This window comes from Chiloscyllium plagiosum, unplaced genomic scaffold (assembly GCF_037043375.1).
Source record: "Chiloscyllium plagiosum isolate Xiang-an unplaced genomic scaffold, Cpla_swu_hap1 HiC_scaffold_30, whole genome shotgun sequence".
Lineage (NCBI taxonomy): Eukaryota > Metazoa > Chordata > Chondrichthyes > Orectolobiformes > Hemiscylliidae > Chiloscyllium > Chiloscyllium plagiosum.
The window spans coordinates 28,819,591-28,838,268 of NW_028270168.1; the positions used below are offsets into that span (position 1 = coordinate 28,819,591).

Here is an 18,678-nt window from a genome sequence, read left to right on the forward strand (position 1 = left end):
ATAGTAGTGTATAATTTATAAGCTTTGCATGGACGATCCAAATGAATTAGGGAATGGAATAAAATATTGTCATCTAGATATGACAATATCGATGCACGTCTATATTTAAAAAGATAAAAATCAACACAGACAATGAAATTAGCAAAGTATAAAATTCCATGGAGATTGTATTACAGCTATCCATCATAAGCTTAACACCTCACAAGCGAGATTAAATGGACAATGCTTTGTCGTCCCCTCAGGAATACTTATTAATTGTATGTGGAGTCTGGTCATAATATACATGATTAGAAAAGAACACATTAAGAATGAATAAAAACACAAATGAATGAAACTTAATGAAAATGCACTGAGATGCCATTTTAATGGAAAGAAAGTCCTTACTCCGGTGTTATTTCCCCATATTATACAATGTCACATCAATCAGACTTTCTTGGACACCTGGCTATTAAACAATGTGTCAATGAAGGAGTCAACCTTTTAAACATTAAAATAAACACATTTAGCTCTCTTTAAAAAATAAATTTTAGACATTGACAAAACTTCAAACAAAATAAGCAAACTGTCAAAGTTTTAAAATCCTTACTTCAACTGATCAGCTGCTTATTACCAGGAACCATCCACTTACTTTTAAAAGCAGGACTTGTACTTCAAAGTTAACAAAAACACACGAGCTCTATTAAAATTCTCCACAGTGACAAATGCTGGTGCATAGTGTAACATTTCAATACAGTGTATGTTATGCAAGAAAAGGTGAACGATACAATTGTTGTCATTCCCCATAACTGTAAACATATTCAATGCTTGCATCTTCCAAGGTCATTATCTAGCTTTAATAAATGAATGGTTAATCTCCAAATGTTACTCTTTTGGTGAAAGTTTACTTTTTGGTACCTGGGTTCAAAAGCAGTGCATTTAAGATGATTACCTCATTACCCTCATCAGGTAGAAGACGCAAGCCTTTACTTCCATGTGAAGTTTTGAAATATCTAAACTATAAGTACTAATAATGTAAAATTATTACATTATAAATTAAATCTATTCGTCTGAAAATCCTGTATTTGTTGGAAAATGGACAAATGAATGGAAGAACATTATGCAATTTTGACTTATGGTCACCTTGGTTTAATCAAAAAGAATGGATCTCTCATCCTTTGTATGAAACATTGTCAATCCAAACACCAATGAAACCTGGGGAAAAGCAATTTATAAGAACTTTGTAGAGGATGAATTGAAAAAACTATGGATTCTATACCGCTCTAAGTATGATCAATTAAAGATAATTACATATGAATCATATTCTTAGCTATTTTTTGGATAGTTTGCTCAGCTGTGTGCCAAGTCCAAGTACAAACGTGTTTCAAAACAAAAAGAACCACCAAGATAAATTTGTACAACTGGACGTATGTTACCAACCTTGGCTCGAGACATGAGCACAGAATTGACCCTGACATATACCGATACACTGCTGAGTGCTGTCAGGGATGCCATCTTTTAGGTACATTGTTAAACCAAAGTCCACCTGATCTCTCAAACTACTTTGGGAAAAGAAAGATAATTTATTTCATGGTTTGTGGCACATCACTATGTATAACTGGCGGGCATGCTTCCCCATATTACAACAGTTTCTGTACTTGAAAACCTTTTCATTGGACACTAAGTACTTTTGGACATCAAAATCATAAGTTCTTTCCTTCTTAAACATTATTTCTCGGCCTTCTCCTTTTCTACTCAACATTCATAGATAGATAGGCAACAGTAGGTTTCTCTGTGCATGGATTATCTCTGGAAATCAATTAACCATGTTGCAACACAATTAAATTGATGCCAACAGCCTTTTTGGTACCTTATTCGTGTTGCTTTTTTGTTATGCATAAGCAGACTACATAAGTTAGAGTTATCAGTCTAACCAATAGATGGGTTTTTCCAGCAGAAATGTCTGGATAGCTGGTCCCTTCTCAGAGGAAATTACAGGGAAGATTTCAGTAGCACACACACACACACCAAGAACTGGGATCTTCATGGATGGCTCAGCAGCACGTAACTCATTATATTTCTTCTGTAGTCCAACATGGACCCATACCATCTCTTTTTAAATAAATGGAGCAGCTTAGAGAATAGATACTCGAAATTGGGAAACCATTTGAAAAATCAACAAACATGCCCGATGAGCTCATTCTGACGATATCACATTTTTTTTCTAAAAAGTCACTCCTATTTAAGCAGCAATCCAATTTACATTATTCTTCTGACAGGAATCATTGTAGTGTGCATTATAATGGAAAGAACTGTTAGAATATTTACTTATAGCAATTCCAAGTAATGGACGAATGATATTTTAAAGTAACAGTATAATGCTGTGTTGAATTTTGATAAATAATAATAATAATCAGTTAATAGTGCAGTCTTGTCAACATTGAAAGATCAAATCAATAAAATAATTTTAAAGAAGTTTCTTTTGAACGTATCATCCAGAATTGATCCAGTAATCGAAGTTTTCAACTTTTTACCATTTTAAATTAAGGTACATAGTTCCTTCAAAACCTTTCTTTATTTAATTATCAGTAGCACAGCATTTGTTTTGCTGGTGTACAACAGATATATTTCAAAAGACAGTTAAATAATATTTCTATTCCTGGAAGGCACTAAATAGGGGACTGTTACTCATGCCTTGGTCATTACATTATTCCTTTGCCATTTTAAATGACCACCAATTGGATCGTTCACCGGTATCAAGATGTGAAGCCCAAGTGCCAGTGTATTTAAAAGGAAGACAATTTTTTTTTGAAAATGGAGAAACAAGTGAGCAGCAAATACAGACCTACATTCATTGGAAGGGAATAAACATTGCAAATTAGTGCCTTCCCATCAAAAGAATAAATTAAGAACACCCTGTCAACATTTCACACTAATAAAACCAACACATTCCCAATATTAACAGAAAAATACAGTAGTGATAATTATTTTTACAAACCTAAAACAACCCAGGGCCATTGTCAGATGTGCAACACTTCTGCATTGCAGTCAACTCACTAAAACAAGTGAAGACAATAAATCCCTTTGTCTTCACCTGCATTACAAGTCTTCAAAAAGAGAATAGTAGAAGTTCATACTAAAATTTCCAGAATCCCAGGACAATGCTTAGCATCACAGTATTCAGTTTTCCATGGACTTCAGCATATTTATCCAACTGCTGAACTGAAGGAAGTGGTCATATCCAAGCGTTGGGTAATGATTAAAGTTCACAAGACATCCAGTGTGTTCCCACATCACATTTTTGGCTTTAAAATTTTAAGCTGCAGTGCAATAGATTTCCAGTAGATGTCTCACTGGATAGAGAGCATCAAAACCACAAACCTGCAGATTGTTAATTGCTGAAGTATCGAGTGCAGCCACAGTTTTTGGCCAATTTATATCTCTCCCAAGTCTTTTTCTCACCTTCAATTGAGAGATCAGATTCTGTTAATCTCAAACACGATGAGCAGTTTAAGCATTAGAATGCTGAACTGACTCATTTTGCAGGTATGGTTGACACACTGCATGCAGCATAGCAGTCACTATTGCTTCAGGTCAATCTTCATTTTACTGAGCAGAGATAATACTGGGAGACAGCTTCTATCCTAGCTCTATAGTTTCTACAAGTCTGGTGGCTAGATTCCACTTATAGGATTTCTTCCCTTTGTTTCTTAGTTTTTTCAACTATTTGGCCATTGTGGATTGATCCATTCTGGTTTCGCAGTAATTTCCCTTTCTCTCTGTCTGGCCAGGTGAAGATCGCTTCATCACTGTCAAGTTCAGATTCTGAAACCATTAGGCTGGTGTTCTGTGCTGGAGCTTTCAGCCTGCCAACTGCAATGAAACATTTATCAGCAACACCGCAAAATAGAGCGGAAAAATAATCACTGTTAAAGAACAGCTTATGTGGTATTTTTGCTGGTGAAACTGCTATTAGTTTGATAATACTGCCTATTTGAGAAAGGAAAGTAGGAATTTAGAAATTCAAGTCATGTCGGTATGGCACCAAGATTTTAACCGTGAATATAGTCAGCACCAGCTGCATATTCCTATTACCATTAGCATAACTCCATTGCACATACAAATATAAGGTTTAGTGACAGATTTTTTTTTGTTGTCATTGGCTGATCAACTGAAGTAGGATTGTGCAATAGTAAATGAGAATATATCAACAAAGTGAACATTTAACTCTGGAGTTAAAAAAATAGTTAAAATAAAATATAAAGAGGCCCATCTTCAAGTTACAAAGCAAAATTTTAAGGTCCCAAACTTTGAACAAGTTAAACTAGTGTGTTGATAAATTGTTTTAATTTTTGTTGAATAGATTACAGTAACAACCAAAATACCACAAAGTATTTTTACATGTGCCAAACTCAAAGTCTTACATTATGACAAAAATGAAAAAATAAAAGTGAAACAATGATGCTTTCTTCCCCATTGTACATATTGAGTTCATTTGCAGAAATTGCTCAACCTGTTATTATATGCAGCCTTATAACAGAGACTATTCAAAAAAGTGTTATACAATTTAGTTCAAAAAGCAGGATCCTAGACTTCAATCCATTTTGTTTTTACATAGGTAGCTGCAAGTGTTAAATGGGTTGGAACCCAGCTGTTGCGGGATTCGACCCAGTTTAGATTAGGCCTTTAAGGCCCGGTTAGAGGGATTACAGAAATATTTTCTCAGCTCAACTGAGATAAATTAAGGAACCAGAAATACCTGTGAAATGCCTCTTTGTACATCCATAAAAGGCCTTTGTAATGGAGGCCAAACACAAATATGTCTTCTGACGGCTCCAAGTTATCATTTTCAGTCCTTATCACAAACTTTGCATCTTCACTAATTTCATTTCCTTTCTTGACTTACATTTCAAGTTGACCTACACTGTTCTAATCCATCTGACTTCCAAGAATAGTTTCTACAACTGTAGACACCTCACTTGCATACCTGGAACAATGTTTATCTTTATGCTGTTTCGACCCACTGCTGAATCCCTCATGTATGCCTCAGTCATAACTAGACTTCACTGCTCAAAACCTTCAGGATCTCCACCCTCCATAAACGTCAATTCATCCAACATACAACTGACTGTACTCCAACCCACACCATGTATCATTCACACATCTGTGTGCTCTTTGACCTACACTGACTCAGAGTTGCCCAAAATTCAAAATTTTAACTTCTCATCTATACAACGTATCTAAATCTCATACAATAAAATCTCACCTCCACATCTCTATAATACTCCACTCGTCCGACCATCATAGAAATGTGACAGCCCAGAAAGAGGCATTTGGCCTACTGTGTCTGTATGAGCTGAATGAATCATGAATCTTCTGAGAATTTTGTATTCCTCCAGTACAGCACTTGGTTCTTCTTCCACATCAGTGCTATTAGCTGTGCCTCAAGTGTCTCAGCCCCAAGCCCTGAAAGAAGCAAAGTAAACTCCGACTCTCCTCTCAAGAATCTAAGTCTAATCTCTTCACAATACCATTAATTACTCTCCTAATGTCTGCTAACTTGGCGTGGCATCAACTTTTGTTTAAATTTCTGTGAAATGCCTTGAGATGTATCTCTGTGCTAAAATTACATAAGCAACATCTTAATTATTGTTAGTAAAATAACTCTTTTGGGGGGTTTAGGAGCTCCAGTGAGATTTGAAGATTATACGCTTGTCTCATTGGGGTATTGGGTGGAGTGATCAGGTACGACTATGTTGCAGAGCACTAAACTGTTTCAGACTCCAGTAGTTGCTGCTCATGCATCTTGAGAACTCCAGATACACACCCCGAATAATCCTTGTGATTTTGGCAAGGGCAGGAAAGAATGTTCAGACCAGTGTGTCTTAGTTCAAACTCTCATGAAAGATAGTCAACCTGAAACAGTGTTTTTGTCTCTATACAACTTAAGTTTTTCCAGCAATTTGCATTACTATTTCAAGTTTCTAGCTTCTAGATCTAAAATTTTGATCTGCCTTGTCCCAATTGAACATCAAGCATTCACGTTACATAGGTCCCCAAACACAAGTTGTATTCTCTGCAGGTGAACAGATTGCTGTGCCCCACTTTGATAAAGGCAACTGACCAATTGTAGCATTTACATTATAAAATTCTGAAATTCAAAGTATCCAAAAGGGGATAATTGTGGATAATGCACAAGCATGTCTGTGCTGGTAAGGACATGCGCAGAGTAAATCTCCCTTTATTCTAATTTCAGAAAAGTATCTCTGACACTTCTACCTTTGATGCCTTGTCATTTAGATGCTGAGGAAGGCAATTTAAACTGTAAAGCTATTTACATTAGGAATTTGATACACATATTTAAGCCAAGTATCACAGCGTTTTTGCAATTAGCACAGAAAGGACTGAGCTATTACAGATAGAGGTGAAAAGGCGGTGTGCACCCAATGTCTACTTCTCCATAACATCAGTAAATCTCTACTCTTGAGTCGAGGTTGCAACAGGGCAGATGAGAGAACTGGCACACCAGACTCATGGTGTTCAGAATTTTCTTCTGCAATAGCAATGGGTCAACTCCGCTAAGACCTGGTTCATGTACATAGTTTCTGAGATCAAATGGGGCACAGAGGTTCCTTTAAAAAAAAATGTTAAAATGTTCATGCCAAAACCAATTTATCTTTGGAATTTCTATTACTTTGCAAGAATTAAATGTTTCTTGTCTGTAAACACTGGATTTGCAACATGCTGCATCATTCAGTGACTGGAGAAAAGATCTTGGCAATGTCTCTTCGTGAAGTGGGTTCATGCTAGAGAATAGCTTTGGTGCAATATTAAGAGTGCGAAGGTATCTTGCTATTGTCACGAAGGGTGCTAGGTGATGTGGTAAGATTCAAGGAGTAAAAGAAAAAAAGTCAATGAACCCTGAAAAGTCACAGCGTCAATGTTTCTTTCGCATCCCAATACCTGGCTTGGAGTTAGACTTCAGTTCCAGACTTTCATGATCATCTGTAGCATCTAGTATTTTATATCTGCTCTTCCTTCTAGGTTTTCCTTTGCGCCTGAAACATCAATCCAGAATATTTAGAAAATGTCAATTGAATTGGACTGCATTACAACAATATTACAGAATAACCAAGGTTAACGTTACAAGGCATGACTACGGGTAATAAATCTTCCTTACTTCACTCAAAAAACTTGTGCTATTTCAGAATTAGTTTTTATTAAGCAATGCTCTACTCCATCCCTTCAATACTTATTTGTGTTCTGTCAAACCTAGTATTTAAAATAAGTACATTCTCAGCTGAAAGCAGGAAAATGGCAAACAGTTAACAAAAGATGATATAGGGATAAAAGAAAACTTTAAGAAAAGAAAGGTGTGAGAAAAGGAGTACTGATAGCCTATGTTTGCACGATCGTACAGGGAGTGAAGACTTTATCTAATAGTCACATTACAGGCTTTAGGATTTGCAGTGCATAAATTGGCAACTGTATTTCCATCACATTTTGAAAATACTTATTAGTTGAAAAATGTTTTGGAATACCACAAAAGGGGTTATAAAGTCTGTTCTTGGAGTTGTAAATAAAGATTTTTTTTTTATTTGTTGGGTGTTGAAGGCAGAAGAGGAGGAAAAAGTAATCATACTAACCATCATCCATCTGAATGAGCATAAACATATAAGGGAACAAAAGATATTGGAAAAAATTGCCTTAATGTCACTGAGCATACACTGGTAGTGGCTCCTAACTGTGCACTAAAAGTAATTCGTTTAGAAATCCCCTTAGAGGATTTAATTGCCTGTGGGTGCTTCTGTCCAACCATACTGGTTTTGATGCAAGTCCTCACATAACTGAAACAAGTTGACACTGCTGGAGGGATAAATACTGGCCAGCATACCAGCAGTAACTTCCTTTGTTGAAAAACAAGGAAAGACATCTGCAAGGTATGGCAGAAATCAAATAACTGGATTCAACTTTATGAACAGGAATTCAGTTGTTATCATATTATTTTAGTTAAAGAGAGGAAAGGGGGGAATACCATTTACTTTCAATTACTGAATATGAACTGTGGCTTGGAGGCAGTTCTTGCAAATCCCATGTTGGCTTAGATTAATTGATAACAATCATACACTCATCATGCAGTGTTTTTATAACAGTGGAAAGAGAGAGCCATCACCTTCCATCCTTGGTTTATATATGGAGACCATTACTGAAGCTTCTCTAAATACCCCATTGAATAAGCTGTCTTTTGTTTCTTTTTCCATCGTTGTTATTGTTGTTGCAAAAATGTAAAACATTGCATGATTGCTCATACACTATTGCCATCTAATGTGTCAACGTAACAATCTGATTGAGAATCAGATGTTGAGAAACAGCCAATTGTAACATTTTCCAAGCTAAAATGCTTCTCTTATCTGACAGGTTCATGGCGATCATGGGTCAAGATTTCTGTAGCTGTATTCTTCCATGTTGACTTAGATTATGATGCCACCTTCACTTAGCCAGTCTCATATTACTGGCACTCCTCATATGCAAACACAATCTCTTTCCCCTTGGCCTTTTCACTGTTCTACTTTGGCCCAAAAGTACTTACACCACTTGAAATAGGTGGAAGGCAGCAGGATCTCATTGGGGTTCAGATGGCTCCAAGATGTCATGTTGTAAATGAAACACTGTTATTTAATAGCCCATGATACAATCAGAAACCATTACAGGAGACAGTCAAGTCCATTTTAACCGAGAGCTGTTAGTGATTGACCAGCCATTTTGGCTCATCATTGGAAGCAAGTATGTCCTTCTTGGGCAAAAACATTTTTAAACTCAGTAATTTTAAAATCTTAAACAATTACAGAACCCCTCACCCCTAAGCACAAGTTAGCAGCAGGAAAGTCTCACCTCTCAAGGAATAGTTTAATCAATTGTGTATAGCTGGGTGAGGAAAAATGTTACACTGTACGTCTCTCCACCTGACCCCAATTAGAGTGTTGGACTTAAGGTACCATTTTCTTCTAAAGTCTGTTTCTTCTCAACATAAGATGAGGGGTGGTGGTTAATTGAGAAACTGAACAATTCATTAGGAATGGGAGCATGCTTTTTCTTTTCTGAATCTGGAAAGGAGAGACCCGTTAGAATGAGAGAAAAGAAATTGTTCAGAAAGGGTGCCGCTTCCCCTTGGCCTCAGGGACCCTGTTTACTGTACCTACAGCAAATTATTTACCTGATCATTCTCTTCGCTAGAGGTGTTGCTATAAACCCTGAAAGTAAATCTGCTTAAAAACCTAAGTTATTTAAGAAGTGTTCTGTGAACCTCACTTTTCTTCTGTAGAGGTATAAAAAGCATACCTTAAGTATTCTTTTCTCAAGTTACTGGTCCTTGCTGGCAAACAAAACTCTAAATGAACTGAAATCCAACAGAGTCCCTCTGCAAGAAAATATATTGCAACCTATCCCCGATCCAGCAGAAATCATATGGTAATGATGGCATCCTAAATTGCAATGGACTAGAGTACTTAGATGAGTGACAATGTTGCTGCTATTAAACAGAAAGAGGAGATAAAAAATTGGGAGATCAAAAATAGTAGTTTGCAAACTGGGGGTCTTGGCACTGATATTGGAATGGAATGGAGGAGAGTGGGAAGAGGGTAGGCTGTCCAAGGTGGACAGTCAGCATGTCAACCTTTTATAACCATACAAAGTGCATCAAAACTCTGGAGTTCTTTTCTCTTTCCAGGAAACAGATAAAACTTTCAGATGAATTGTTTAAATGTACGTACTAATGTATGTATTGACACAGCACACAGTGGATCGCCACATGGTATTTCAATTGTTGGTGATTTCTAAAACTGAAAGTCGGATGTCAAAGATGCCTCTGAAGTACAGTAATCAATTAAAAGGTCCTAGTCCAGCATTCAATTGTTGAAATTGAAAACCTTATCCTTGAAGTTAAACCACAAAATAATTTTCAAACAAAATTCTTTCAACTGAAAAGACAGATGAAGATAATCCAAGAAGATCAAGTGCTGCGTGATTGTTCTGACAGCAATCCCTTTTCATCACTGATGATCACAATTAACTGTGGATTTTAAAAGGCATCTGGATGGTTATATGAATAGGAAGGGTTCAGAGGGATATGGGCCAAGTGCTGGCAGGTGCTACTAGATTAATTTAGGATGTCTGGTCGGCATGGATGAGTTGGATCAAAGGGTCTGTTTCCATGCTGTACATCTCTATGACTCAATAATTAGGGTGGAGAAAAATTAATCATTAACATCAGGCAAACAAACTTAATTGGTAACTTTTAAATATTGTAATAAATTTGTATCATACATTCAGACAACTCCACCCGAAGTGATCCAGTGGATTACTAGTGTCAGCCTTGATACTCCCATTTTCATTGTAGGTTCTCTTATACACTGTGTCTCAAGTGAAAGGGAAAAGTATATATTCAGATCTGAGCCAATTTGCTTATTAACATCCAGTCCCATTCCCCAGGATCTGGTATATTTAACCTCATCAGCAAAACTTGAACACTAAATTAATTTCACTCCATGTACATCCAGACTGGGAGCCTAGATTAAATTCAACTAATTATGATTGTTACAGATGAATTGGAGCTATCGAACTACTCTTGAACAGCTGGAGTCTCAGTACAAACAGAAGAAACTGTGCAATACTCAATCTAGATGATAAGAGGAGGAGGATGCCGTCTAGGTACTAAGTTTAGAATGAATCCTAATCTTGGCATAATTTATAAGATTTTATTTCGAAATGACAAGCATACACCTCCAAACCTATTAATTAGTTTCAGTCATTCCTATAGAGAAGCGTAAATGAATCTTGAGAAATGCCCACCAACTAAACATTATGAAATATTTAGTAATGTAGAATCAACACACAGCACTCTGCCTACAACTTGACAAGCACCAAAATGTTCCCCGATCCATGAAATAGGTCAATGACCACCACTGGATCTAAAAGCTTTGGGAAAATATCAAACTGTTGTTCTTGACTTGGTATAAATTTAATTTACCTGTAACTAATTTCAGCCATTCTCACCTAGTAAACTAGACAGCAGAAACTTGAATGGCCCACTTGTGCCCCCGACAGAGACATGACACCTTGGCAAGAAAAGCTCATACAAACAAAAATGAGAGATTAACTAGGTCCAGATAATAAAATAACTTTTTTTTTGATGGAACATCAGGAGGTGGTTCATCTTCCCCTAGTATAATATTACATTTTCATAGAATAGATAAGTTATAGAAGCCTTACAATGCAAAAGCAGGCCAATCAGCCTATCGAGTCCACTCCAACCCTCAGAAAAGCATCCCAATCAGACCCAATCCCCTATCCTATTCTGTAACACTACATTTCCCATGGCTAATCCACCTAACCTACACATACAATGTGAGCAATTTAGCATGTCTAATCCACCTAACTTGCACATCTTTAGACTGCAGGAGGAAACCAGAGCACCCGGAGGAAACCCACATTGACATGGGGAGAATGAGCAAACTCCACACAGTCACCCAACGTTGGAACTGAACCCAGGTCCCTGGCGTTGTGAGGCAGCAGTGCTAACCACTGAGCCATTATTCCACCCGTGCCTTCACAGATGAGCTTGGATGGATAACCGCTATGCTGTGTTAAATAGGAAAGGTTATTTGTTTTGAAATTGCGGGATGGGGTGGGAGTAGAAACTGAGAGGAAATGCTGAAAATACTAGAAACAGGTTGAGTTGCACAAGGTGCCTAATCTTTACCTTTTACAGAAGCACAGGACCATCCAAACTAAAATTCCAATGGCAACCAATATGACAAATGCAGCTATGACAACGTAGAGCACGCTCCACTCTAAAAGTAAAAACAAAAGCAACAAATGTAAATTCTTAATAGCATTAAAATGGAAAATGATTTGGTTATTGCTGCCACACACAAACACAAGCTGACTCCATGGACTTCAATTGAAAAATGTCTTTTTTTTCCTCCCCACAATAGCCTGTTAATATACAGAGCATTCTATTAATCAAAACTAGTAATTTAGCTACAAGATATTAGTAAACTACTATTGAATACATGATTTACAAGTAAGTTCACATATTAGACTAGTTTTGGAACCAAGTTAACTTTAGGGATTCTTATGTGTTCTATAAAATAGTGGCATGAATAATTTCCAATGACACCAACACATAACATCCATCCTAGGCTAAGTCAAACAGAGACAAGCCCAGGAATTCCTGGAAGCCTGGCACTCAACCCAGAACTCGATTAACCAAAACATGTAGAGTTAGATCCTATATACCAACCACTCAGAAACTGAACCAACAACAAAACTGGAAATGACACCATCTACCTTAGCAGAACCAAACATTAAATAGCAAGCGGGAGAGAATACCAATGCTTTACCGGAGGTGCACTGATGTTACCTAACATGGTGACAAAATGTCTGTGAGCAAACTTACCAGCTCAGTGAGCAAGTCAACAACCTCATAAATTGTGTGTTTTGTATCACTATTGGTTTGTTCAGCATTTGTACACTTTGATCGAAATGCATTACCTTCCCTTTGCCAAAAGGCAGTTTTACTCTACACAAAATTTCTAAATGACATGCATTGCTCCCTTGTGAAGAAGAACACTCCTAATCTGTCCATCCACACAGCCAATGACTGCATGTTTCTTTAACTGGCCAGCTACATTGACCTGTTTTTTTTCCCCCACCCTTCTATTTTCAAAGCTATCTTCAACAGTTGCCTCTTTTTGATCTCCATGTGATCGTTTACATCCTGCACAATTTACCTAGTATGCCTCCTTTAATAGAACATAGAACAGTACAGCACAGAACAGACCCTTCAGCCCACGATGTTGTGCCGACCATTGATCCTCATGTATGCACCCTCAAATTTCTGTGACCATATCCATGTCCAGCAGTCTCTTAAATGTCCCCAATGACCTTGCTTCCACAACTGTTGCTGGCAACGCATTCCATGCTCTCACAACTCTGTGTAAAGAGTCCACCTCTGACATCCCTTCTCTACTTTCCTCCAACCAGCTTAAAACTATGACCCCTCGTGTTAGCCATTTCTGCCCTGGGAAATAGTCTCTGGCTATCGACTCTATCTATGCCTCTCATTATCTTGTATACCTCAATTAGGTCCCCTCTCCTCCTCCTTTTCTCCAATGAAAAAAGTCTGAGCTCAGTCAACCTCTCTTCATAAGATAAGCCCTCCAGTCCAGGCAGCATCCTGGTAAACCTCTTCTGAACCCTCTCCAAAGCATCCACATCTTTCCTGTAATAGGGCGACCAGAACTGGACGCAGTATTCCAAGTGCGGTCTAACCAAAGTTTTATAGAGCTGCAACAAGATCTCACGACTCTTAAACTCAATCCCCCGTTAATGAAAGCCAAAACACCATATGCTTTTTTAACAACCCTGTCCACTTGGGTGGCCATTTTAAGGGATCTATGTACCTGCACACCAAGATCCCTCTGTTCCTCCACACTGCCAAGAATCCTATCCTTAATCCTGTACTCAGCTTTCAAATTCGACCTTCCAAAATGCATCACCTCACATTTATCCAGGTTGAACTCCATCTGCCACCTCTCAGCCCATCTCTGCATCCTGTCAATGTCCCGCTGCAGCTTACAACAGCCCTCTATACTGTCAACAACACCTCCAATCTTTGTGTCGTCTGCAAACTTGCTGACCCATCCTTTAATCTCCTCATCCAAGTCATTAATAAAAATTACAAAACAGTTGAGGCCCAAGGACAGAGCCCTGTGGAACACCACTCACCACTGACGTCCAGGCAGAATATTTTCCTTCTACTACCACTCGCTGTCTTCTGTTGGCCAGCCAATTCTGTATCCAGACAGCTAAGTTCCCCTGTATCCCATTCCTCCTGACTGTCTGAATGAGCCTACCATGGGGAACCTTATCAAATGCCTTGCTGAAGTCCATATACACCACATCCACAGCTTGACCTTCGTCATCTTTTCTAGTCACATCCTCAAAGAACTCAATCAGGTTTGTGAGGCATGACCTGCCCCTCACAAAGCCGTGTTGACTGCATTTAATTAAGTCATGCTCTTCCAGATGGTCATAAATCCTATCCCTCAGAATCCTTTCTAACACCTTGCAGACAACAGACGTGAGACTTACTGATCTGTAATTGCCGGGATTTCCCTATTTCCTTTCTTGAAGAGAGGAATTACATTTGCCTCTCTCCAGTCCTCAGGTACGACTCCAGTGGACAGCGAGGATGCAAAGATCTTCGCAAGTGACGAAGCAATCGCATTTCTCGTTTCCCAAAGCAGCCGAGAACAAATCTGGTCTGGGCCTGGTGACTTGTCAATCTTAATGTTTGACAAATTTTCAGCACATCAGCTTCCTCTATCTCTATCCATTCCAGCATACACACCTGCTCTTCAAAGGTTTCATTCACTACAAAGTTCATTTCTTCCGTAAAGACGGATGCAAAAAAATCATTTAGGGCTTCCCCTACCTCCTCAGACTCCACACACAAGTTCCCTATGCTATCCCTGATCGGCCCTACTCTTTCTTTGACCATTCTCTTATTCCTTACATAAGTGTAAAATGCCTTTGTGTTCTCCCAAATCCATTCTGCCAAGCCTCTCACATGCCCCCTCCTGGCTCACCTCAGACCATTTTTGAGCTCCTTCCTCGCCTGCCTGTAATCCTCTAGAGCTGAGTTTGACCCTAGCTTCCTCCACCTTATGTAAGCTACCTTCTTCCTTTTGACGAGAAGCTCCACCGCTCTCGTCATCCAAGGTTCCTTTATCTTACCCCTTCTTACCTGTCTCAGAGGGACATATTTATTCATCACTCGCTACAACTGTTCCTTAACCAGTCTCCACATGTCTATAGTGCCTTTACTATGGAACAATTGCTCCCAATCCATGCTTCCTAACTCATGTCTAATCGCATCATAGTTTCCTCTTCCCCAATTAAATATCCTCCCATTTTGCCTAATCCTCTCCTTCTCCATAGCTAGGTAGAATGTGAGGCAGTTGTGGTCACTATCACCAAAAGCATGAGTGCACTGGTTCTCCATCCCCATTGTGTAAGATGTTAAATGCACTTGGCAAGAGAGAAATTGTCAGCCAAACAGAAAAGAAAGCAGTGAAGCGATAAAAGCTTTGAAACTAAAAAAAAGGATAGATTCATAATTTAAATATACCAACAATTCAGGATTACATTGAGGTACTAATGACAAAACTAAATCAGAATCATTCATGCTCAAACTAGATGTATTTTACTGTCAGATCGGTTGAGACAAACCAAGAAAATTGGTTTTACAATCTTAGATCCGATGACCAATGTAACATTTTCAGACAAAAAAAAAAAGAGTCCAAATCTAAGTACACAATTTCACAAATCTTAAAAAAAGCAGCGATTGTGGCTAGCTTTCTGCTATTCCAAATATTTTGAAAATCTATATAACAATACTTTGTATTATTGGACATCTTACTAGTAATTTAAATCATATATATTCAAAATGTTTTTGTCTAGAAAACAGAGATCTTCTATGGATAAGCTTATGCATAAGTAAGGAAAGATCTTGTGGTGCAGTAGTGGTGTGCTCTCTTAGCGAGGAGACCTGGGTTCAAGTCTTACCAGCTCGAGAGGTGTGTAATAACACTCTGAACAGGTTGACGAGAAAATATCTAAGCATGAGTACCAAATTATACAATTTATTTCTGAATTTTTTTTTTCTGTTTAGGAATGGTGAACAAACATTATACACAAGTTGGTCTGTTCAGATGTAATTCACATTGATAACTCAACTGTGTTTAATAATAATTGCGAACTTACCGCAGTTGCTTTCTCCATCTCCCAATTGAACTCGAATGAAGTTCTCCATCCAGAATGGATCACAGAGACAACGCTTATTGAAAGAATCACACCGACCATGGTCTGAACAACTCAACTGACAGACTTTTATCCGGAGACAGAAGGGAGGTGAAGGTAGGGGAGTACAGCAGATTAGTAACGTTAGCTGTAAATACATGCTTTTTAACTCTAATATCTGGTTAAGCTATTTTGTTTTCAGTTGCAAACAAATACCAGACAGCAGGAACAAAATTCCTGTGTAAGCACAAATTGTTATTAATGTTTCTTACTACTTTCCATTCTTCAGGTCAGAATACAATGTCTTTATTTTGCCAAGCTACTTGTGTTATAATAAGATTTTTTAAATTTTAAATTAAAATAATCACAGAGGACACAGTTCAAGACTTAAGTGAGAATATTGTTTCAAGGGGTACAAGCTCCTGGTTTAAATGTATTTGCACATCTTATGATGGCAGTGCAAAAAGCCTAATCAAGCATCCACTCAGCTTCCTCAGAAAAGAAATTGTTAAGTGAGTCAACACATGACAAAGAATTTACAAAATGGAGTGAACAGTTTTCTTGCCCATTGAAGGCAACTCTTAGGGGTACACGAATAAGTCAGAAGAGGATGAACTCCACTTCTTCAACCAAACTGAGAGAACATTTAGTATAATGGGCAGCAAAACTTGCACCTACAAGAAATTGATGGCTAGTTTTGACAGGATTTCAGTGGCCTCAGAAGATATTACATTGAGAACAAAAAACGCAGCTTATGTTTAAGTACTATACACTGAAATAGCTGTTTGCACATACTAAATGATATAAGCTGCGGGTACAGGAAAATGTGACAACATCACCGTGAGCACTATCAGCAGAAATCAACATCTAGAATGAGGTGACCTGAAAAATTCATGCTTGAATTGTTTAAAGTGCAGAATCTTTCTAAAAGGCAAGCTTTATATGTCGCAGCTAACATCATCTTTGCAAACTTTAACAGAAGTTGATGGGTAGTTTTAATCTGACTGTGCCTGAATTTCAGCAGTTTAAGTTCATGAAGGCAGGCAGGGATCTTTCTAGTTGGCGTTGAACAGTTGCCCAATTTAAAGAAAAACCACGAATACTCTTCAGTTATGACAGGGCTGGACCCTTCAAGCTAGCTTAGCTACCTCATAATTGGCTAACTAAATAAATGGATTATAGACTTTATTCTGCAATATTCATTTGCAACACAAGCACAAGACTGTGCACATGTTAAAGCCAACTCACCCAGCATCGAGAAAAAGTTTCTGGTTACAGATATCATACCATCATTAGTGTTGGCGTGCATGCAAGCTTGTGAAACGTTTTTAGAAAGTAACAGAATATACCAAACCAGTACATTCTAACTTTCCTTTTAGGAACAGAATGTGGTACAAGTCAAATACTCGTAGCTTTATAGACTTTCATTGAAAGAAAAACGTGGAGAAGCCTTACACTTACTCCAGAGTGGGACCTATCCAATACAGGTGTAAGACTGTCCCAGAGTATATGCAAGTATTAGTATTAACAGAATTAGACATCTGCCCTCCTTCCTTTAGTATATCCACAACACTTCTACCCAATATTTGGTTGTAACACGTGGCTGCTTGAAAATAGACAGTTGACAAAGCAAATAATTAGGCATATGATTTGATCTGCTGCGTTAAAACCTCACTTCAGTATGTAATTCCTACGACCAGTGTGTTTGGATGTAAATGACTCAAACTAAGTTCAGAAGTTCTATAGAGCAAGTAGTGGCGCAAATACAAATTCTACTGTGCTTCACAAAGATATTGATGGATAATTCAATTACATTTTTCAAGGGGAGAAACAGTTTTAATTTTGTTTTCTCCTTATATCAACATTTTAATGAGGAAAATATTTTGACTTGAGGAGCACATAATAAAGATGGTTTTACTTCACTGCCAATAATAATGCCTCCCTTCCAACCTGGTTTACTGCATCAGGTGCTCCCTATGTGGTCTTCTCTACATCGAGGAGATCAAGGATAGACTTAGGGAACAGTTCGCCAAGCATCACAGACAGGTCTGCAGGGACTGACCAGACTCCCCCCCCCCCCTCCCCCCAAAGTCACCACCCATTTTAACTCCCTGTCCCACTCCCTTTCAGACATGACCATCCTTGGCCTCCTTCATTGCCGCAATGAATCACACCACAAATTGGAGGAACAATACCTCATCTTCCGCCTGGGCAGCCTACAGCCCGGAGAACTCAACAGGGAGTTCTCCAATTTCAATTAACCTCCCTTCTCATCCCCAGCTCCCTTCCCTGCCCCTCTCCCTCCCTTCCATCAACCAGATTAATTCCTCCCATTGACCAACCAGGTCTTACCCTGTATTGGTCTTCACCAATCCCCACCTTGCCCCCGCCACTCCCTTTATCTGCAACTCCCTCTACACTCACCCCCAGTCCTGAAGAAGGATTTTACCAAAACTTTGACTTCTCCACCTCCTGATGCTGCCTGGCTTGCTGTAGTCTTCCAGCCTCCTGCCTGTCTATTCATAATAATGTAACAGCCATACAGATACTTGTGAAGGGAGCTTAGTGTTTTTGCAAAAGATCAAGGACAAGATTTGAGGCATTCAGTGGAAACAATCATTTGACATTTGGTTGTCTCCTCCAGTCAGGATATTAAAAATAGAATAAGAAAGCATTTTAATCAGAGGTGACAGTGTTGAACTATTTTCATTCTCGGATCCCAGTTTTTTACTCTAGCTAGTGCTGGATGATTCCTTACAACTCCACATTAAAGTTCTCTATACAGAAAGGATAATGGCTACCAATCTGCTCTCTATTCTTTGACATTCTCTATAAAAT

General features: G+C 38.3%; 1 protein-coding gene across 7 annotated transcripts in view; it reads right to left on the reverse strand.

The window, feature by feature from the left end:
* Positions 1 to 329: 329 nt before the first annotated feature.
* LOC122563664 (dyslexia-associated protein KIAA0319-like protein) overlaps positions 330 to 18,678 on the reverse strand; it is a 114,924-nt gene continuing 96,575 nt past the window's right edge. For 6 of the 7 annotated variants that reach the window (XM_043717701.2, XM_043717700.2, XM_087976848.1 and 3 more), the window contains 4 exons: positions 15,805 to 15,927; positions 11,735 to 11,825; positions 6,940 to 7,034; positions 330 to 3,849 (listed from right to left, as the gene is read on the reverse strand). In XM_043717701.2, coding sequence (XP_043573636.2) covers positions 3,662 to 3,849; positions 6,940 to 7,034; positions 11,735 to 11,825; positions 15,805 to 15,927 — 497 coding nt within the window. In that variant the 3' untranslated portion in view covers positions 330 to 3,661. The remainder of the gene's footprint in view (positions 3,850 to 6,939; positions 7,035 to 11,734; positions 11,826 to 15,804; positions 15,928 to 18,678) is intronic. The other variant, XM_043717702.2, reaches the window with a different exon arrangement.